The sequence below is a fragment of the Grus americana genome, chromosome 14 (assembly GCF_028858705.1).
Source record: "Grus americana isolate bGruAme1 chromosome 14, bGruAme1.mat, whole genome shotgun sequence".
Lineage (NCBI taxonomy): Eukaryota > Metazoa > Chordata > Aves > Gruiformes > Gruidae > Grus > Grus americana.
The window spans coordinates 1637643-1660802 of NC_072865.1; the positions used below are offsets into that span (position 1 = coordinate 1637643).

Genomic DNA, 23160 nt, shown 5'->3' on the forward strand with positions numbered 1-23160 from the left:
TCCCACTACTTCCCAACTAGGAATTTTATTGCGCCAGTGTCAGTTAACTGCAGGTGCCCAGAGATTTAAATGTGCCAGCATCATCCTGGCACTTTAATACTGAGCAGTTAAATATTCTTTGGGATTACAGGTAAAATAATATGGTTCTGCTTAGTTCTATGGTAGGCACCTAACATATCATGCTGAAGTATAAGGTAAATATTATATATACAGATTTAAGTGCATAAGAAAAAAATAGTAAAATAATTTTTGCCATTGAGTGGTGACATCAGTCAAACTTAACCACAGCTTATGAAAATCCCTTTACAAGGGAAGCTATTTGGCTAGAGCTTGTTACAAAGGTCAGTTCTGATGTCGATTTTTGACTTGATAGCTACAAGAATTACATTTTATTTCTTGCTTTTACCAAATCTGAGTGAAAGTGAAGGAAGAAACAGGCCAGCAAGGAGGCAAAGGAAAGAGAACTCCTGTTGGCCTTCTCAGGAGAGAGGGCAAATCACGAGCGGTTTGATGGGACGGGGAAGGACAGGCACAGGTTTTACTCTGGACACTCTCTGCTCATTCAGGATCTCTTCCCCCCCGCCATTGAAGAATCCCATTTTCCCGTCGGCCTCACGTAGACCATCTTTCCAAACTCCCCACCACCTCTCACTTCATGCGCTTTTATCCTACCTCGCTGAGCTCACAGTTTAATTAGCGGTGCAGGTTCAGTTACTACAGTTGTTCATAAACACCAGGTTATTCATGCACAACCGGGGCCATAGTTATGAAAAGCTGGAGCGAACGACCCAAGTGAATCATGAATTACCGCGGCAAGCAAAACCGCTGGCGTTACGGCTCTCACCTCAGACCCTGCTCGTACGGGCTGCTGCCAGGTGTCAGTGCTAGAAATCACCCAAAAACCACCGCCGGTGACACACGCGTTGGAAACCGGTTCCCCTGGGTACCGTCCCGACCCGCCTCGGAGCGTGTTGCACGGCTCCCCATCGCCCTGGGGCTCACCCAGCTCGGTGCTCTGAGGGAAAGCCGTCGGAGACGGAGGCTTTGCCATTTTCTGAGCACAACTTCCCCGCTGCGGCAAACGATTGCTGCGCAGACTTTTGTTTAGGTTTGCTTCGTTGTTTTTAAACCACTCCTAAGGAACTGGTACAGAATTGCCCACCACAGACCATGGCTGCAACACCAGTTCAAGACTAAAGAGCATCCCTTACACCAGACTAAAATCTTCTCATCTTTCACGAGCTGATGCGCCCAAAGCTGAAGGTGATTTCCATTCCTTGCGTTAATACTCAAAAAGAACACTGTTTCCATAGCCATGTAAAGGCCACAGAGCAAAACTGCAAGGGAAGGAAGGAAATGAAGCACAGTTGGTGTTAATTATGCAAAACAAGATGTGACTTAAAGGATGTGAGTAATGTCTGGATACAAGCAACAGGTGCCCGATAAGAGAGGAGGAAACCCAGACCTTTCATCTGTGCCGCAGAAGCGGACAACCGCGATAACTTCATTTATAACAGAGATAACGACGCTTAGTTACCTCCAGGGTGGATTATGAGGTTTACGAAGTAATTTCATAACAAGAAGAGGGGACGCGCTGCCCCCGCTCCGTGCTGTGGCATTTCAAGGCAGCGGGATAAAGCTCAGGAACGCTGCCAAGACGGATCGCTGCGGGGATGGGTCCAGCGCTCCCCTCTGCCCCCCAGAAATACACGTCTGCTTTGGCATCCTTCCCCGGGTTACAACGGCGGGCTCTCTCTCACTTCCCACGGCGGCTGGGGGGTGCGATCCAAAAGGGAGCTCCCGAGCAGCGGTATCTCCCGGGGAGCAACAGGCTCAGTCATTTCCAATCCTCCCGGATTCTGCTAATCTTAAAAGCTCACGAACAGCCCTGCAAGAGATGCACCCAAGCCTGGTATCTCTGCACCTCAGCAGGCACTTCTGTTTTCTGCTTGGCATCCCTTTGCAGCACCCGATTTCTGTCTGGCATCTCGGCACGGACCCGGCCCAGGCTGCGACCGGTAGCCCACGATACCGCTGCCAAGGTCGCGGTCACCATTTGGCCAACAGTTCTGTCATTCCACACCTACCCTCTCCATTTATTTCCAGGCGCGACAGACCAGCACGGTAACTGCTGTTAGCAATGCACAGGGGGAGGAGGATTCCTATAGCAACGTCCAAACAATTTATCTGACGTGTGACAAATAGTTGGCACAATACACAGTAAATTTATCAGTAGACCTAATTTTTCCTGCTCTGCCTTATGGCTAGAAGCATCACAAGCATCAAACACATCAGAAACATATGATGCTGCCCTAGATGGATTTTGCAGCAATGCATTTCCATGCAAGGGGCATATCATCTCAGTGGATTAAAAGACCAGGCTACCCAGGTTTTATGAACTGTATCTAAGAGTTAGATGACAAAAACCTGAAATTCTCTTTTCTCGTTTTTAATAGGAAATTTTAATCTACAGTTTCCATCCTTATAACATACACAGAAATGGTTAAGTAAATAACGAGAAGGAAAAAATTTTCGTCCTTGTATCACCAGCGCATGGCAAAACCACCCATTAGGGCATCCTTTGGTTTCAAGGGGCAAGGCCAAGTTTAAAAACCACCTCTTCTGTAATAACCTGAACCCACTGCAAGCAAACGAGAAAATTCCACACGCGCTATCAGTTTAGCCAGGGAATTAGCTACTTCTTCACGCAGGAGTGCTGCTCGCGTGCTGACTTACCATAAGCCTACAAACGCCAGCCAGAAAGGATTTGGAGGTACAGGAAAACCTCAGCAGATAAAGTCTACACATGTGCTCCTGATCCTGCTTAAAGATAGTAAAACGCCAAGCGACCAAAGATTTAAGACAGAACATGGCTACACATTCAAAACATCTCAGAAGCACAAGTTACACATTCCCCAGGGGGTTGCACTTTCACTTTACTAAATTGCCTGCATATTTGCTTTTTTCTGATGGTAGATTAGGAACCATGCATTTCCTTAAACCGCCAGCTTTTGGCCAAGACACACACGCCCTTCCTGGAGACCTGCCAGCCCACACTCGCAGAAGAGGCAGATCTGGAGAGCCACGTTCCAACGTGAGCTGCTCCGCGGCGAGCCCAGGAGCCGGCCGCCTGCGACTGCCAGGCACTCACCATAGACCCAGCTCTCGGGCCGGGCAGGCGGGAGCGCAGTGAAAAAGAAGAAAGCTTGGCAGAGTAGCCTGACCCCTCTCAACAAGGCCGAGGGTTCAGCCTACGGCATTTTGTTAAATCTTTATACAAGAATCTTGTGACTGAAAAGTGCAAATTTGAAAGCCCAGAGGAAGAAGCGCACGTTCCGTTTAACGTGCCTGATTGTAAGGGGAACTTTTTTGTTTTTTAAAGGAAGGGAAAAAAGGATATAACCTTAAAAACATGGATAGCAACACTCATTCCTCTAAGGCAGAACCAGCTTCTGACCCTTGAAACCCCTGCGTGCTTTCCGAGGCAGGTTATGTGTGCGCTGCACAGAGCAGGCTATAAAGCCTTAGTGTGAAAGCCCCTTCAATATTCTGTATCTTCAGCTATCTGTTCAGCGCTCGCTTACACACATGGCTTCTTCGTGCAACATCATCTCCTGCTGCAGGTAGTTGGGAAGAAAACCGTGCTCCAGCGGTCCCCGGGTGCGAGATGCTGACAAAGCCCGTCCTCCAAAGCGGCCCCGTTCCCCTCTTCCAGGCACGCGCACACCCCCGGATATTTCACCTGCATTATGCACAGTTTGGCGGGTGGATTACAGCCTTGTGAGGCGCGACACGGTTAAGGGATGTGACCAGACGGGCATCTGAGATCTGAACACACTCGTACAGCTGGCACGGGTGCCTGCTCAGCACCACCTGGGCGATGCCGAGATGGGCTGCTGGAAGAGGTGCCTTTATCACGCACCATTGTTTTAGCAGGGTGGTAGCTGCTATGTCCCTGGGACTCTCAGGGGTTTATAGACAGTAACTAATAACACGCACCTTATGGCATCACCGGTGGTTGGCAGAGTGGGGCACAAAATGTCCATTTCAGATGTTCAACTTACTGTAGTCTGTTCATAGAATCATAGCTCTTCTACTAATTACAAGACATATAAAAGTTGACTGCAAAGTGTTTATCTAGATGATGGTGAGTATTTTCTGTCCTCATTGGGAAGGAAAAAAACACAGGCAGCATTAGCTGGACAAGTATTTTGCTGCTCCAAACAGTTTCAGTAAAACAAATAATATGACCAGAACCTCACTGTCAAAGTAACACAGAGCCCTACAGAAGATAAGGAGGTAGCCTCTATTACAAAGCACAGGGAACTTTTCAGCTTTTCCAAGGATAGGCAAGAACAAACCCAAAGTATTTACTTTACAGGCAATGCAGTTGTGGCAGCACCACAATTCATCCCAGTGAAGAAATCACGTTCAAAAATCTACAGCCATTTCAGGGTTTAAATGTGCGTGAAATGAATAAGCAATTAATTTCCTGCACAAGCAAGGACTGTTGAGTTCTGTATCGCTGGTACTACTAACACATAGAAACATATTACACATCTCAGGGTAAGTTATTTCTCTTAAAGCCTCAGCTTCCAGAATCACACGATGATAACCTGACGCTCCTCCCTGGCACTCTTTATCAACCCCACAGAGCCCTCGCCACAAAGACAGTCTCGTCCTCGCAGGCAGTAGCACGATCTTCTTTTTAGAGAAGAACACGGAGATTTGAGAAGCAGAGCCGAGCCCCAGGAGGGCAGCAGAGGTGGGGAGAGATGCCAGCCCTGCCGCGCACATCCCACCCCAGCACGGCAGCGTGCGCATCCTCAGCTCCTCCTGCATGCAAAGAGAAGCCGAAAGAGCCAGGAGGTCCCAGAGCGCAGATAACCCATACGCTGCCCTCACACTGGGGTTTTGCTTCAGAGACCCACAGCTCAGCCTCTGAACCCCGACCCAAACCGGGGCCCACTGGCACAAACAGGAACAGTGGCTTGGAGGAACCCCCCCCCCAGCTCCAGTCCCAGGCAGCCTTACACGCTCGAGCACAGCAAACACGATAAGCTCCGGCAAGAGCCACCTCTGTCCATAGGGAAGAACGTCAAAAACGTTTTAAATATGTGTTAGGGAGATGGGGCAGAAGGAAGAAGAGATGGGTTAAGATTTACCGTTTCAGAATTCTATGCTTAAAAACATTTCATACAGTTTGCAGTGATACTAGCCATATTCTGACTTTTCTCACCCCAAGATTTCTCTGGCCAGACCCCATTTCCTCCTCACCCCTCCATACACACACACAAATAATAATTTTTATTTCCTCTTTTCAGTGTTACTGCTAGGGTTTTTGGTAAGAGCGTACTGTCTAGCTGGGCTTTGCCTGTAACTGCTGTTAATTACAGCGTCAGCCGCCTTTGCTACTACACAGCAGTTTGCAGTTGCCACATAGGCGGCCAGGTCTCCTGAGGAGATGCTTACTGTACTGCAACAAAGGACTTCCCCTGTGTGTATTGTACATGTGGCCCTGAAACACAGAACTCAGCATTCATATAGAAAATTAATTCTGAGATGCTTGACTCTCACGCTACTGCAGTGATACAGCACACTTGCAAAAAAAAAAGCAACCAAAAACCAAACCAAGGTTCAGAATTTGTACACATGCTAGCATTGAAAAATGATGGGATCGGAGCAGATTTTTTTTTTCCTCCAGGCATTTGAGTGTCTCAGCTTTGAGCTGGTTTCCAGCACTAAAGACAGTGAGATTTTTTTTATATATATATAAGCTTTTTTAAATTGCATTTTCTTCCATTATCCATTTATTTGCCAATTTTCAAAATCATACATAGAATTTCTATGCTTGCCTGTCCTTCGAGCAGCATTATACTGCAAAGAACACAGCCAATAACAAAGCAACATTTTTAACAACCACATTCTATTTATTCTCAAAAAGCAAACATCAGTCTTGTATATTTGAAGTCTAGTAATATTTTATGTACCACTCAGATAAGCTGTTCTTTAGAGAGTCCCCTTCTTCTGTCCTTTCCTTGTTAAATTGCATTTGCCCATGACCCATGAACACTGCTCCCACTTGGAAAGGTCTCTGCCCTCAGAGACAAACAGATACGTAACTAAACAATCAGTCTTAGAGCACACGCTCTTGGAGACAGAAATATTTTCTGTGGGGTGTATCTGCAATAACACACAATGTCGTAGCACTAAATAAATAACAGACATTTTTTCAGTGCTGTGCAAGCTTTTAAATACATGTACCATAAACATGGCAGGAAATGAGAAGGGGCTTGGTTTGTACTCTGAAGACGAGTCTTCACACATATTAAAAATACATCATTATTCTTAATGCATTTTCAGTGTGAAGCAACCTGCCTCCAAAGATGCTGGAGCACCGTGCGCAGAGACCCAGCCTGAAGCCACTTCTGCACCAGCTGAGAATTGAGATTCTCCATTTGCTGAATGGCAACTGAAGCCCGTAAGGACATTTCAGAGCTCTGTGTGTGCAGTTAGGACAAGGTTTTCAGGGGAGCTCAACACTGAGCAGCAGAATAGCAGTTGTCTGCTACAGATCATTTGAAAATCTGGCTCCGAGGGCCTGCCCCACACTGCCTGCAGAGCCCAGGTCCAACTGGACTTACCGAAAGCTAAACATGGAAAAAATTGCACAGCTAAGAATAGCACATAAATCGCCTCAGTTCCATGAAGCAGGACCATCTTCTTGCTCTTGGTGGTTTTGCATAACCTGCACAGCTCTACCCTACCTCCTCAAGAGACCAGAGCCATAAAATAAAGCTATATGTTGCATGTATGACATGCGAGCAGAGCCACGGTTTTTGCTTGCGTTCTCCTATAGATATTGCCAGCAAATCGCATAAGCTGTAACGCACAGTGGCAGGACGTGTGTGTGTGACGATACTGCAGTGAAAAACGAACCGCAGGTCTAAACACAGGAAAATGAAGCCGAACGCTAAAGGAAACTCATGAGCGTCTTCTCACTTCACGGTCGCACCCCCCAAAAACGGGATCGCCGAACCCTCCAGCCTAACGCAGCCCCGTTCCGCCCGTCCCCGGCCGCACAACGCCGTACCCGCACAGGGGCTGCGAGACACCCCCGGCGAGAGGCTCTGCCCGAGCTGCCGCCCTTCGCCCCGCTCCACGGCGGGATGCGGTCGCCCGGGGCCGCGGGGCGGGAGCGGGGTCCAGCGGCTGGGGCGGGACGGGGGGCACCAGCTCTGCCGAGGGGCTCGGGGCACCCTCACGGCTGCTCCCCACCAGCGGCGGCGCTCGGAGGGGCCGGAGAGAGGAGCGGCCGGGGCAGGGCGAGCCCGCAGGGGAGCGGAGGGCTGCGCGGTGCCCCCCCGGCGGCCGGGAGCGCGGCACCCCCCGTCCCCGCTTCCCCCGCGGCGGCGGCCGCCGTTACCTCCAGCCCCGGGCGGGGGGCGCGGTGCATGCGCAGCTGCCGCCTGCCCTCCATTCATAAAAAAAAAAAAAGGGGGGGGTGAAAAAGGAAAAAAAAAAAAAGCGCGAGCCGTATCCGTCCTCCGCAGCTCACAGTGAGCTCCTCTCCAGCCCCCCATTCATAAAAGGCAGCCGAGCATGCGCGGTGGCGCCCCGGTGCCCACCCATTCATAGAGTCGGGAGGCCGCGCATGCGCAGGAGGAGCCGCTGCCCTCCCATTCATAAAATAGCCATTTTCCCAGGCAGCGGCGGTTGCAGCATCGCGGCCGGCGCTGACAGCGCCGCGCTCGCAGGTCCCTTCCCGCAGCTCCAGCCAGGATTTTCCCAGGTCCGGCCCCTCTCGTCCGTCTCGGATTTAGGATTAACTCGCCTATGGAGAGATGGTTGTAGCTGAATTATTTAAAGTAAGTACAAGATCTGTGTTTGCCAACCAATGTTAAATATTTTTAAGTAGAAAAAAAATAAAGCCTGCTCCTTGAGGGAGAATCTTGTGCTCTTTCTAGATGTGCTTGTCTAGTGCCTTAAAGATCACTGATCATAAGCATATTTCTGGCTATGACTTTTTTAACAGCAGTTATCTATAATTATATATAGTGGATAGCTGCCTGGTGCTTCACAACCTAAAGGAGACTTTGTATTCTGAAGAAATATCCTGTTTCTTGCAGAATTTGTGTTTGTGTTTCTGTGTTTCTTATTTATACCTCTTTTCTGTGTTCTTACATCAACATCTGCATTTGGTGTACGTATATGGCAGGCAGGTTTCACCATACTTGCGTCGGGTTTATTTGCAGGGCTTTTATAGCAGAATAAGGCTCCTCTTTCAGTTGATGGGATGTCCTCTCCTTCATCCCTTCTTCCTTCCCCCAAAAGGGAGCATAAATATGTAGTCACCTGAGCTAACAAATAAGAATTGGATATTTCTTGCTTTGGAATAGGAAAACTGATTCTACGCATTTCCTCTCTTTTCCAAAGCCCTATGTCTTGTTAGTGTCAAGTAGTTCTGAGCTGTCTCCATAATAGGACACTTCAGAGATCAGCCACTGGTGTGTCAGATCTTTCCTGCATGACCTTTGCTCTTTAGCATTTTATTTCATACAACTGTCCTTTTTTTTTTTTTTTTTTTTTTTTGGCCTCAGTGCCTTATTCCATCACTGTTCTGTTCCCTGTCTTGCTGTACACTTGGTTGCTTCAGTGTTAAATCTGGATGGATCACATATTTTAAAGGCTAGATAAGTAATAAAAATGTGTACCTAGAATCATTTAATAAAGGTATATGAAATATATTATATATAGATGAAAAACCTGTCTTGGCTGCTCTTCTCTACCAACTGCGTAGCAAAGATAAGCCAGGATTTTATTTTCTGGTACCAGTCCTGGCGTCACAGGAGAAAGACAAGCCTAGAGACGACATGTTCTGAAAATTCATTATCAGAAGGGGAATGGAAAAAACAGAAAGGGGCATAGAAAAGGCACAAAGGTCTTAGAGGAAAGCAGGGCTGGAAATGCAGACCTTGGTAATGGCAGTGCAAATGAATATCAGCATTAATCACAGGAGGAAAAGGCTTCACTCTTCTTCTTTAAGTGACCAAGGGCCTGATTTCTTGATTTAAACCTTTTATAGCCCCAAGTTTTTCCTTAAAGGGTGAAGGAGAGAAAGAAAGAGAAAAGAAAAAGCATCCCTGAATTATCCAGAGTAGAAAAGGCACGTTCTACATTCTTTAAAACTTCTTCAGCTGCTACCTTTCTTCCATACCATGCTAAGGATACAGTATGTCAAAAAACCAGCTCAGGAATTGCTCTTAATTAGGTAAAGAGAAACCCAGCTTTCCCAATATTAAGGCTTCCCCCCTCTCTCTTTATTTTGGGTTAAAGAATAAAGCTTCAATTTGTGCACTGAATCACAATGATCCCGATGACTAGCTTCCCCCTTCTCCATATAAAAATGAATGATAGCAGGAGAGGAGGGGTTGTTCTCAGTTATTGGAACCCCGCTGGGGATGTCTCATTGATAAATGTGCCATTTTCCATGGGCTACTGTGTTTTCTGTTGCTAGAAGGGACTCTATATTGGTATTATAAAATTAAAAGGACTATTTCTGAATACTGCAGTCCTTTTGAAATTCTCCATGAGGTATGTGCAGGGGAGAAATTATTTGTTCTCCTCCTGAAACAGCAAAACAGAAGCTGTTTTCATGGAATCATGACTAATTCCCAAATCATACTGGGAAATGCAACATCTCAAAAATAAATCCCCCCTCCCCCCCAAAAAAATCTTGCTATCAGACTTCAGTGAAATAAAATTCACAAACTTTGCAACACTACAGCAATAATTTATTCACAGTGCTGACAGTTTTCCAAATATTAACCGTAAAAGTGAAAAATTGATTACTCACATTGCTATACAATTTTCAGAATTCAGCCCAGTACTTAAAACTGCCTTTTTATAGGCAAACAGTTGCACAAATATTGTTTGTTTGGTTTTTATTCTTTTTAAATGTAATGCAATGTATTTCCTTAATAAAATACAAAATCCTTCTAATATGGTTATCATTTAGTACCGTTAGCTTAATAGATCATAGCTGAGCTTAGTTTTCTGGCCTTAAAATAAATGTTCTTATCCAATAAAAAGCCTTGACTAAGAAATTTCGGTCCCTAGAGATCTGAACGTTAGTGGGCCAAAATGTGCTTTATTCACTCGCACCATAGGAACAGACTTTAGCTGGACAGAGACAGCTTCTTGGAAGTCTACAGGTCTCATTTCCCAGCTTCTGAATTTCCACGCTCTGGCAAGAATTTAGTGTCTCGTTTTAAAAAATGGCAGGTTTCCCTAATAAGCTTTCTAATTTTTTTTCCTTGTTACTCGTAGAGAAAATTCTAGCTGTCCTCAGATAAGGCTGCTAAGGAGGGGAACAAAAAGAATTAACATCAATATTTTGTTAATATTAATACACACTTTATGGAAAAGAGATTTGTTATTTTTTTCTTTTTAAAGCATTTACAGCTTGACTCAAGATTCAAACAGCTTAACTCATTCTTAATGAACTCCAACATTATATATTATTCTTCATCACACATTAAAAACATGTGCTTACTGAAAGGTCTCCTTTAACTTCAAGTGTAGTCTTCCCTCATTAAGAGCTTTTATTGAACCTTTTGACTTCCGTCAGTAGCAGCGTGTCCCTTGTCACTGCTGGGAGGTCTGGACAAGAGGATGTCCTTAATCCCAAACAAAGGCAATGGCAGAATTTGTTCCCTTATCATCAGCTCCTCGTCCGCTGGGACTCGGGGAATAGAGTCCTTTATCGATCCCTCTCGTTCGCTCCGGTGGAAGCGAGCCCTGCCCAGCAGCACCCTGCCCAGCAGCGCCCTGCCCGGTCCCAGGTGCCTCCCCAGGTCCCTGCTCCGCCATGCCCGCCCCAGCTGCCCCGCTTGGTGCGTACACTCTATGAAGCCCTATAGATCTGCCCTTCACAAGTACTTTTTGATAGCAAGGACAGATACCAGTCACGCCGGCTTCATTTTCAGTGCGTGTCCTGGGTATTTCCCTCTTTTCCAAAGAGCTGTAGGGAGAAGCTGTAAATTGGTGCTGAGTCCTGGCCTCCAGCGCCGTGCCAGAGCCAGCAAGGCAGGGTTTGTACGTGTCCCCCGAGCACGGGAGGCAGCTGTGAGCAACGCTTTCTACATAAGGTCTTCTAGACTGTGTAACCAAACCACCAGAGGAGAGAGAATAGCCATGATTGTTCTAAAAGCAGTGATAAATCAGAGGAATTTTGCACTGGTTACCATCGATTCTGAACGGTGTTGACTCGCACAGGCCTCTAATATACGGCCTCCTTTGACATTACACTACTTCAAAGTATGTTGTTTTCAATTATTATAATTTCTTTGTATCCAGATTTATCTGAAGAGATTCTATTGCTTTTTGTGTTTTCTTCCCGTTGCTCTATTATTTCAGAAATTCCTGCGTCCCATATAGCAAAGAAAATAGGCAAATTTCTGCAGTACATTTACTGCAACTGTTCCTACCCGTACGTTAATCTTAATGAGGTGACTGTCACATCTCTTCCAGAGACTGTAATTCAGCTTGCACATGGGTAACAACAGGTCTAGCATCGTTAGTAACCAAGAGGAGGTGTGACCCAGCTGTTAGGTGACAAGATTCAGAGGTCTCTGCTCTATGCCCTCACCATCACGGACCCACAGCAAAACTCCAGGCAAGTTCAGACCTTATCGCAGCTCCCACTGGCACCACCCAGGGCTTGGTCTTTCATCTCTCGGGGGTAGTTTTCCCATCCCTTCTTCACAAAAGCTTGTGATGCTTCAGTACTTGGAAAATTCTTGGAAACCTGTGATCAAAAATTCTTATTGAAAGCTCAAGTTTGTTATACTCTGCTAGAATATTTCTCTAACTTATGGTGAGAAGGCAGAAGGTGGCTCTTTCCATACCATTGTTCTCCATCCCACCTAGTACCATTATAACCATGACAGATGTCTCTGAGCCAGCCACCGCCGCCACAGCAACGGGCAGCACTGCGTGTTCAGCAGCTCCCCGACATTACAGAGCGCAGGTCCGGGCTCAAGAGAGGAGCCTCCAGCGACGTTACAGAACATGCACAGGACAATCCAGCGCCAGCAATCCCAGGAGAAGGCTTGGTTTGCCAAGGCAAACAGCTCTTCCCTGACACTGGCGCTGTTCAGACACAATGGAAGGCGCAGGCTGCTCGTGAGGTGTAATTAAGGCGTAACTCATTACAAGGAGGTAAAGTGACCCCTGATCTGATACTTGCAGCTTACAAAGGAGAGAAGGAGTTGTTGGTGGCTACGTTACTTCTCTGATCATACTGGTGGTCTTTCTGTTAGCAAACATGCTCCAGGCACCGTGTTTGGTGCTCTTCTTTTCTACGACATTTAAGGCTGAGTCCAGATGTTGGCACATCAGCATCTCACATTGAAATTTTGTGCATCTTTCAGAAATGGGTTGGGCAAAACTGTGATACCTTGTACTTGGAGCAGGGTGGACAGGAGCTGGGTCATGGGAGCACGTTTTCCCATATTCCTGTTGACTTCACCGGGACTGTGGCACTGGGGACGTGTCAGAGTCACACCAGCGCTTCCCAGGGCCGGGATCTGCAGGATTGCCTCCACACAGGACACGATTCTGGACTCTTGGGTCCCTTAGTCTCATTATTTTTTTGTTACTGCATACATCTAGAATGTTGTTAAACATGTGAGAAATAACTTATTAAAATTTTTAACTAATAGGTAACTGAGTTATAAACATTTTCTATGTCTGCACTCATTAGATATTTAAGTCAAGATCCATTTTGTTTTTCAGTAACTGGAAGAGAAGTTATGCAACTCCACTTTGAAAATAAAGATACTAGAACCTTATTGCTTCAAAAATTGTTCTGAAGACATTAATGAGACTGAGCTTTCCTGGGGGTTTATATGACTTTCTCCCAGAATTGCCTACAAGGATGTAGCTTTCTATGAAATTATGTAGGCAAGTCCAAAATCCTATTAAAACATACGATCACTTCTGTTTTAATTTCATATGACTAAAGAATCTTGCAAAACAGTCGAGCCTGAAATAATACCAAAACACTTTGAAATAACAGTTGGTTTCCTACAACTTTAGGACTTGTAATTATCTAGTACAACAGTAATTTTAAATTGGCAATATCTTGATGAAGAGATGAAACAAGCACTGCAGCACATTTATGAACTTGACTTTTGAATCCAATTTTACTCCCTTGGAAGGAAGTATATTTTGACTTGAAAATTGTATGTGGTGAGCAACCATACAGTCCCTGGATGGCATGGGGGAAGAGAAATTTTCTCTACATGGGAGTTTGTTGACATTTCTGCTTTGAAAAAGAACTTCATTGTTTCACTTACCTCTAAAGAATGAATAAATCCCAATGTAAGAACATACTCATGAATTTTTCTTCCTGTTGTCTACTTTCAGAAAATCGCCCATACAATTGCAACCGGTGAATTTGTGCCTACGTTAATGCTATAATGTCTGTAATTATCAATGATCAAAGATTAACTAATTTTGTTTACAAGTATTCTGTATGGCATTTTTTTCTCAATTAAAATGCAATTTACAGTCAGGCTGGAGGAGTGCGGTGGACAATGAAGGCACTACATAAAGTTTTGTAGCCTTTGCAGAGTTATGGTGCTTAAGTATCTTAAATTTCCTATTCTACTTTATTATTATCTCTTCTTCTATTTTTCTTTTTTTAATCTACAATTTTCTTTAAATGACACATCTTGTTGTATGAAATCTGTTCAATCTGAGCAATTAATTCAGTGTCTGCAAGCAGTACCCAACTGCCATTGCCAGAAAGAGAAGATCTGTTCACAACACTGCCATCACAAACTTCAAGCCTTTCTTACCACAGCAGAAATGTTCTTTCTGAGGGGGTTTGACATTTGCAGCTCATCTCTAGTGACGACCCCCTTCTTGGTTAGCCAGCGTGGCTGCTGCAGGCAGCTTCAGGCACCCTAGTCAAAGGAGGAAAGGGGGAGAGGGACAGCTCAGCCTATTCTTTCTTGCCTTCCTTCCCAACTGAAGTTGCTCACATATGGCTGCCTCAGACGCACAGTGGCCAGTTCCATATGCTGAATTAGGTCACTTCAACATTGGAGCCAACGCCAGCAACTACAAGACACCGTTGACCACTCTGAACCCCACCTTGCTCACCTGCACAGGCTTTGGAGCCAATGCAAGAGCCCCAAGGTTACACCCCTTCAGCTCTTGTCCTTTTTCAAGGTCTTAAGTTCTGCCAGGTCACCCCAAACACCAGTGTTGATGGGAGATGTGGCTGGAACAGAAGCTGCAGTTGCTAAAATACCAATGTTGCTGCTCAAGGCACTGTCGTCCTTGCTGACAAACACCCCGTGTGCATAATGGATTCCTGGTGGGGAGGTGAAGAAGGGCATCATGTCCTGCTTCTGCAGTGAGAATGAGCTTTCCCGCTGCTGAGCGGACATCTTACCTCGTGATTGTTTGCAGGAGTATCTGGTATCCTTACATCTGCCTGCAAACCAACTGCAGTTCAAAGGATGACTTGCTTGTATTGTTCCCGTCATCCTGGAACAGTTTCAGACTGGCTGCAGCTGCATGTCTCCCTCTGGGGAACACAGCAACCAAAACAGGTCAAGTTCCAATGCCTTTGGGGATCTTCCAGGGAAGTCACCAAGCATCCATCCACATACCCAGGCAGGCACATCTCAGCCTGGAAGACTTCATGGGAGCAGTCTGGCTTCTTGACTTGCTTCTGATCCAGCACAAGTCCTTAACTTGAGAACTCCCTGAATTCCTCTTCTCTACCACGAGAGATGGGGTGCTGTGTACGTACACAGCTACCTAGTACTTTTTGCTGAAGTCTTTCTTTTCATGGGATGCAGATGTAAAGCTTAAAGCAGGAACAGTTCAGGGAATAGATGTGCTCAAGGCATGTGCCAGTGGAAGCACACAGACACAAACTGAAGCAACCACACCATAAAATATTGACATTGTTGTCATCTGGGCAGATCCCAGTGGTGGAGAACCTCCTTACAGAACAAATACCACCCAGTTCATTCTTTAGTTCAGCACTCGAGATGTTTGACCTGGATCTGTCACCAGCAATCTTACTTCACTGCTGAAACTGCTGGTGATAAGACCATCAGCAGCAATGTAGTCACGGTCCTCGGAAAATTCCATAAATATCAGAAATTTATGTTGTTCAAGTGTGGCTCCAAAGGTGAGAGCAGTAAGCTGTGGAAACCTTCTGCTCAGGACTGAGAAGGCAGGGCAAAAGTTGAAGGACTGTGTGTAACACTAGCACCAAAAACTGGCGGGGGTGTGTATCTATGGTGTTTGAACCGTGGTCTTCAGCAAGAGAGACGTTGTGTCCAGAGCAGGGATCGGGGAATCAGGAGACCTGAGTCTTACTTGGCTGTCCTCGCTCCAGAGGTTTCATCCAAGTAGATCCTCTGCCCAAATATCTGCAGGGTCTTTGAGTTTGCCACGTCAGGGCTTCCATTCCCCTTGCTCTCCAGAAATAGTTTGCCTGTTAGAAAGGCAATTTGAAACAGTATTAGAATGAAAAAATTATGAATAATTTTCAATATGAACCATCCCAAAGTGTGGTGTTTAGTCTAGGGTTCGTCTCCTTTCTGTGATAATTAACTCTGAAATCCTGATTAGCGTTATCACAGTTGAATCATCTTTAACATCTGCCTGCCTATGGCCATGTCTGTGTACCGGGGGTTTGGGTGTTTTAAGAGTGCCTGTGGCTATCATCCTTCTCCAAATTAATCTGATGACATAGCTTCCATGTGATGTCACCGCTAGTTCTGGACCATTGCAGACTGTGCAACTACAGAGTTAAAATAAAGCCCAGATGCCAACTCTTGTGTGCAGCTCCTGTCCGCGGGGGTGCTGCCCTCCCGCTTGCTGCTCTCCCGTGCCGGGGCGAGGGGCTCCCGTGCGGTGCCACCCCCGTGCGGTGCCACCCCCGTGCGGTGCCACCGGCGATGCAGAACACCCTCAATGTGCCACCCTGGCTCAGAGCGGCCGTGTCGGGGAAAATCAGCCTCAGCTCAGCCTCGCTGCCTCGGACGCTGCCCGAGGGCTAAGCAGCTCTCCTCAGCACACGGTGCACCTTAAAATAAATAATGATCCACAGGTCCAGTCTAAAGCTACTGCAAATGGACCAAACTCCAGAGACTTGGTAACAAGTGGGACTGAGGTCAGGGCAGAACACAGAGCCCCACACTGGAGGTTATTCAGAAATGATGGAGAGGCAATGAAGGCAGCACTGCCAGTGCCACGAAGGACCAGACAGATAGGCTCGTAACATCGTTCAGGGCCACCATTTCCTCCAGCACCTTCCAGCTCATATCAGCTCTGCTGCATTTACTCTTGGCAGCCAAAACAGCTGCATCTCTCTCCTTAAAAAAAAAAAAAAAACAAACAAACCACAAAAAACCAAAACAAAACCAACCTGTGAAATCAAAGTCTTCCTGCAAACAACACCTAGCCGATACAGAACTATTTTGCTAAACTCTAACTTGCAGCAATTACTTTTTATATCATGACACTGGATTCTGATGTACAAAAGAAAATTGAATTTTTATCCCTCTGCATGCCCCATAGCTGTCAGAATCATTGCTTCTTTTTATTTTTTAGATACGGTAAATAGGAATGGATGCTTTAAAACCCTCTTGTTTCTCGAGTCAGGATGTCAATGAGCTATGAATAATGAAAAAAAAAATAAAATTGCATGAATGGCTAAGACCCAGCAGATAATTTTAACTGGTGAAGAGTAACAGCATAAGGACTGCATTACAATAATCATCATTACTGCTAGATAAAGCACTTCTTCCTGCCCGTCTTGTGCAGCGGACAAAAGGAGCCTGGCAGGCAGGACGCGGTGCCAGCGGATGGCGGCGGCATGTGCCGTGCTGCCCACGCGCTGCTGCTCGGGCCCCCGCTCCCTGCCGCCAGCCCGCTCGCCGATTGATCTCGGGAGAACGGGCAGATTTTCAACCCCTCAAACGCCAAGTGATCTATCAAAGCAATGATTTACAAATATCACAGTGGAGGCCAGTAACATTTTTCAGTAATAATGTACTTCCCTTTCTCCTTCCAAAAAATGCACAATTAGTTCATGCTCCAGTTTTTGGGGCATTGTGTTAAATTTAGGCGGGGGGGGGGATATGCTTTTGCAGGAGAAGCGCACGCTTTTGCTCTCACACACAGCCTTCTCGTGTGTGACTTGGGTGTAGCTGGATGCAGTTTTTTTCCTGACCTTTTTTTTCAGGCTGCTGTAATATTAAAATCTTTCATGCTATTGGAAAAGGTTAATTTGTTTGTCTGAACACAAACAACTGGCAATGCCTTAAGCTGTTCACTGTTTCCTTTTTCTTGATACCAGAAGCTTTTTTTCCCCCCCTGCAACTTGCTCTGAAGCTTTACTCACCGCTTCTTTAAACTGATCTCCAACATTATATTATTTATGAATAAAGGTCACCCTGTGAGGAAATAGCACATCTACTAGAAAACAATGTGCACTTTCTAAATTTGAACCAAGTCGTTTCCGTTCTTTGATTTAAGTTTAGTTACTTCCTGTGGTTTCTTGTCCTACGCCACTGCTGAATCTTTGGATCGACTCCAGGATAAATTGCACTCTTTCAATGAAATTAGAAACTGCGGCAATAGACGGCTGAGCTAGTAGAGCTAGTAAACAGCACTTAAACTAAATATTAGTCCACTTAGTGTTTTGACAAAGAGCGCCTAATTACCTGCACGAGGTGACTTATCGGGTCCGACCCGTGTGTGCGCTCTCCCCGTGAGCTGCACCCATCTGCTCCCACCCTGGTTTGCAGCCAGACAAGCTGCTGAGCAAGAACTTCCACCTCCCGCAGGAGGGTTGAAAGCAGCCTTTGAAACCAGCAGCTCCCCATGGACACAGGACTCTTCCTCGCTGAAGCCAAGCCACCCTCCCACAGGCAGATCCTGGGTTAGCAGGGACAAGGGACACGTGCTCAGCCCCACGCTCCGGAGCATCGTTGTACCAAGCCAACACTCCTGCGAGCCACAATTTTGCATCAGGTTTTTTTAGGGATCAGGGTCAATTGGGGAAAACCCCCAAACCTTAAATAAGTCATTTCAGGCAGTTTGCTGATAAAAATACACGTGAATATACACCAGTAACCCTAAGATGTGCTTTTCCTGATTAAAAATGATGGATGGGCACCTCAGGAGCCTGCAGTAACGGTTGCCCTCCCAGGACCGGAGGAGCTATCCATGGCCAAGGTTAGGGAGAGGAACAGAGTAGCAAAGGAGGAGCGATGCACTTTATACCTGGGCGAGTGCTCTGACTCCCTTGGACACAAGTTTACCTTGTAGGACCTTCTGCATCACAACCAGCCTCAGCAAAGAGCCCTGTTTGGGCTGGGGTTGCAGGGTAACTCAATAATGATGTGCTCTTTCTCTCCCCCGCCCCTTTTCTTTCTCCTTTCCTTCCCCCAGGATACTTAAGACCAGATTTTTCACCAGTAATCAGACTGCTTTATCAATGGAGCCCCGGGTTCCCCACAACATCACCGTTGTCCCCAACTCTGTGATGGTCCAGCCCTTGCTGGACAGTCGCATCCCCTATGGGCGGCTGCAGCATCCGCTCACCATCCTGCCAATTGACCAAATGAAGACAACTCACATAGAGAACGACTACACCGACAACCCCACCGCTTCCCAGCTGGCAGCCCAGAAGCGTCCCCGAGGCCCCCATGAACTGGTCCTGACCAACCAGCACCTGCAGCGCTGTGAGCAGGATGTCACCCACCCCTGGATTTCATTCAGCGGGCGCCCCAGCTCCATCAGCAGCAGCAGCAGCACATCTTCAGACCAAAGGCTCTTGGACCACATGGCCCCGGCACCCGTGGCGGAACAGTCCTCCCCCAGAGCGGTTCGCATCCAGCCCAAGGTGATTAACTGCAAACCCCTGGACCTGAAGGGACCTGTGTCTCAGGAACTGGACAAGCACTTTCTACTGTGCGAAGCCTGTGGGAAATGCAAGTGTAAGGAGTGCGCGCTGCCCCGGACTCTGCCTTCGTGCTGGGTGTGCAACCAAGAGTGCCTCTGCTCGGCACAGAACCTGGTCAACTACTCCACCTGCATGTGTCTCGTCAAGGGCGTCTTCTACCACTGCACCAACGAGGACGATGAGGGCACGTGTGCCGACCACCCCTGCTCCTGCTCCCACTCAAACTGCTGTGCCCGCTGGTCCTTCATGAGTGCCCTCTCCCTGGTGCTCCCTTGCTTGCTCTGCTACCTGCCAGCCACCGGCTGCGTCAAGCTGTCCCAGAGATGTTACGACCAAGTGAGCCGGCCCGGATGCAGATGCAAAAATACAAACAGTGTCATTTGCAAGGCGTTGCCGGAGAGCAAAGGAAGCAGGCCAGAAAAGCCCTTTTGATAGTTTGGGAGGACGCTCCATGGAAGGGGGTGGCGTTGGCTGTTTTTAACAACCTGTGTTCTGAGGATAACGTTAGCCTTTTGCCTTTGGAGAGAGCAGAAGCAACTATTTCCACAAACTGAAGCACTTTGGGTTATTCAGGGTTTTGGAACTGGTCAGAGTTTAAACAGATGGGGCCAAAGGAGGAATCTTAGTAATGTAGAGTGAAGGCTGAAAACCTACGTATATCACAAAGTACAGCTGCTTAAAAACTCCTGGTTCGGACGGACGGCTGCTCACCATGCCTGCACACCACAAGAACCATGAACTGCTCGCTTGGCAGGCACGGCTGCACAAGCAATACCCATCCCTGGCTGCAGAAAGCTGCGCTGGATTCGCGTCCAGGGTGGGCTTCTTGTTTTCGCCTTCCTTCCAAACTGCTTTGCTCCCAGCAGCCTGTTGAAGGTGAGGGGTTAGCTCCCTCCTTCCCCACCTGCACACCGTTAGAAGGGCCAGTTGCACACAAAGTACATGTTTCTCAAAAGCTTTCTGCGTCCCTCAGAGATTTTGAGCCAGAGGTAAAGATACAGTTCATTTGTTTAAGGGTCACTTAACGTTTAGGCGTATTGCTTTCTTTGAGCCCACCTGGCCACATTGATTTGGACCCTCTTTTTAAAAGCAAGATGGTAGCAGGGTTGCTCCCTCCCAGGAAGGATAGCAGCAGGATGCGTTCGGGCAGTTGGATAAACATCGTGTTGTTCTGCCTGCAAGCTGATCTGTAGCATCAGGTTTCATTCAGTGGAATATTAATTTTACATCAACAGTACAAACCCGCTCCAGAAGGATGTTGGTCGAATCCTGTTTCCCCAACGCGCGTGCTTGCTCCCCCAGCGCTGGAGCAAAGGGGACCTTAACTCACGCCACCAAGTGAAGACATTCGGTGTTTGTTTCTCTAAACCTCTCAAGCTCTGTTAAAGAAGTCACAAAAACCTAAGTGTAGGCTACACAGAGGTGTATTTTTATAGGGATATCAATCCAGTACCTCCTCTCCTGGAACAAGCTCTTCTTTGCTCATTCAATATTAAGATTTTTTCAATTTTTTTTTTGTCTTGGGGAAGAATGGCATTTGCTTGAAGTGCAGCCCATTCCCCCATCTCTATTGCTGCTGTTCAACTTTTGCCTCCTCTGTACAAAAATGTGTCCTTTTAAATGTAAAGAATGCTTTTAATGTTTATTTTAGTGTTAACAAATGCTAGGGAAAGCCAGGGGAGGGAAGAGCGTGTATTTAAGAAATGTTGCCCTGGCTTTCAGTGAGCATCACCGGCTTTGCCCATGCTCTCGTCCTAGGGCCGGTTCTGCGTTCCCTAAAGCGGCAGTAAGCCCTTTCTCTTGACAACTACAAGGTGCTAAATACAAATTTTTGTCCAAACATGCAACACTGTAATAAGTAGGTAGGTACTTGTTGCATGCAGAAAACTGATTAGTCTCTCCCTCTTTTTTTTTTTTTTTTTTTAATTAGAGGAAATTTCCTCAGTAAATGCACAGCAGTGACAGCGAAATGTCATCTCTAATTAGATAAGCAATAGGCAGAGCTCATGTAGCATTTCCAGGAATCCCATTTGCTCGGTTGCAATACAGTTGCTGCGGAGGGGGTGGCAGGAACGTACTGACAGGAGTTCTGGTGTCTTTTGTTTTAAGAATTCATTTAACCTGGATGACTTGGGGTTTAGTTAAGCTTAATTGTAGATATTTATTGAATGGGGAATTTAAAAAAACCACAACAACTTTCTATATTTATAACATTTGCTGGCTTGTATGTGATAAATCATAGGAAAAGGGATACTACATCTGTCACCAGATGCCAATTCCTATAGTTTATCCTTGTGTTGACCATATGGGGACACCAGAAAGAAGGAAGCAGGTGGGAATCCAGAGCTGTACATATTGTCTTGCACAAATGAGACGGGAAAGGGTAAAAGGAAAACCGACCCCAAACTAGCTGAAGTGTTGGTTGAATGTATAAGGTCTTGTATTTAATAAGAGAAATCATTTTCCTAAGATGCAAACAGGCTAGAAAACGCGGCAGGAGGGGTATTTACCTGCTGCCCTCCTCTATTGGGACTGTAAGTATCCAAATGGCCTCCACCTATGGTTGTTTTGCCTTTTTGACCCTCTGTCCTTGGCTGTTCCTGGGGGATCCGTGCTGAAAATCTGCAATAGCAAAGCCCGTGGCTCAGATGCATGGTCGTTGCAAGCAAACACAACGCTGGAGTGGTCACCACCGTGCCAATCTACACTCATGTATATACACCCAGCAATCCCGGATGGATTTCCTTTCATTGTACATAGTTGTAAACTATTTCTCTGTTGGTTTCTTTTAATATATAAATCCTGCTATGGTGTAAGCCCATCCCATGCTGGAAGACTGTAAAGTGTTAGTGGATGTGTTAGAGCAGTGGTAAATGTAGCAGAGCAACCCTCCCTCTGGTCCTTGGCTCCCGGCACAGCGGTCAGACCCTGCTCCGTCGGCTCCTGCCCAAGGCACGGCCGCAACGGGGCTGAGCTCTTTGCGGAGCGCTGGAAAGGCTCGGCATCAGCCGAAGCGGGATGCTCTGCCGGCGGCGCTGTGCCGCGGGGCTGGCGGAGGGTACGTCTCCGGTCAATAATGTCTTTATTCCCCTCTGTTCCCCCATCCCAACGCCTCCGTTCCCCCCATCCCCTTTTAAGGTACTCGGGTCCCCTGCCCCCCCTCAGACGTACCACGGGCACGGTGCTGTGCAACCTCAGCCCCAGCGAGGGCACGGAGACGGCAGCTCTGGCCATCCTCCCTGCAGGTCGCGTACCCCCTTGCAAACTGACGAATGGCTGCTAATTAGCACAAACCTCGGGCGCGACGTGCGCTCTCCGGCCGTGTCGGCGCGGTGGGGTGGGACCACGAAGGCAAGAGGGGAGGTGAGGGCAGGTTCCCCTGGGACAGGCACCGTGCCACCGCGGAGCGGCTCTGGAGGAGGAGGACGGCAGGGCACTTAAGCTCTACCGCCCTGAGCTGCTAATTGCTGTAGCGGGTTCGTTGCTGGGTTTTTGTCCTCTGCCCACACACAGAAGCAAAGGCCCAGAGAGCGAGAAGGGGGTGACTTTACGGGGCGCCGGCAATGCCACGCCACGTCCCTGGCCGGAGCTCACCATCACCGGAGTGGCTTCAAGAGCCGAGCAAACCGTCCCAGCGCCGTCTGCCCCAGTGCCCGCCGCGTACGAGGAGTAGCTACTAAATTCACGTCATTGCTCCCTGGGCACCCGGACGAGCCCTCGCCCTTTCGCAGCACTGCGTATTCCTCCTCTCCTCCCATGCTCGGACACGCTGATAAAGGTTTCCCCCTTCTCCTGTTTCCACCCCACCACATATACACCCTGAAAAGTTACCACAGAAGGTTTTCTTTGTATAGAATATTTATTTTGAAGCTCTATTTTAAATAGTATTTATTTTAGAAAGTCTACTATTGTAAGAGTTCTTCTGTTTGTGAAGAAAAACAAGTACTGATGAATGTACTGATCTAGAAATTATATATATATATAAATATATATTGTTAAATATATAAATGGCTGTTGTGGTTTTTAAAAAAAAATCCCAAAGAATGTTTATAGCAATTATTCTAAAAATACAAGCAGAGAGTAGCCCAAAATCAGCTATTTGATACTACGCACACCAGGAGCGATCGAGGGAGTCGAGAGCCCGGGTGGGATAA

At 47.0% G+C, this 23160-nt stretch overlaps 1 protein-coding gene across 1 annotated transcript; it reads left to right on the forward strand.

The window, feature by feature from the left end:
* Positions 1-7729: 7729 nt before the first annotated feature.
* Positions 7730-22946, forward strand: SPRY4 (sprouty RTK signaling antagonist 4). The gene is made up of 2 exons (XM_054842301.1): positions 7730-7868; positions 18493-22946. The coding sequence occupies exon 2, from the start codon at positions 18539-18541 to the stop codon at positions 19436-19438; it is 900 nt and encodes a 299-aa protein (XP_054698276.1). The 5' UTR covers positions 7730-7868; positions 18493-18538; the 3' UTR covers positions 19439-22946.
* The last annotated feature ends 214 nt before the right edge of the window (positions 22947-23160 follow it).

What these genes read in the sequence shown, in the direction of transcription:
- SPRY4 (XM_054842301.1), top strand. Translation starts at nt 18,539, where the DNA reads ATGGAGCCCCGGGTTCCCCACAACATCACCGTTGTCCCCAACTCTGTG.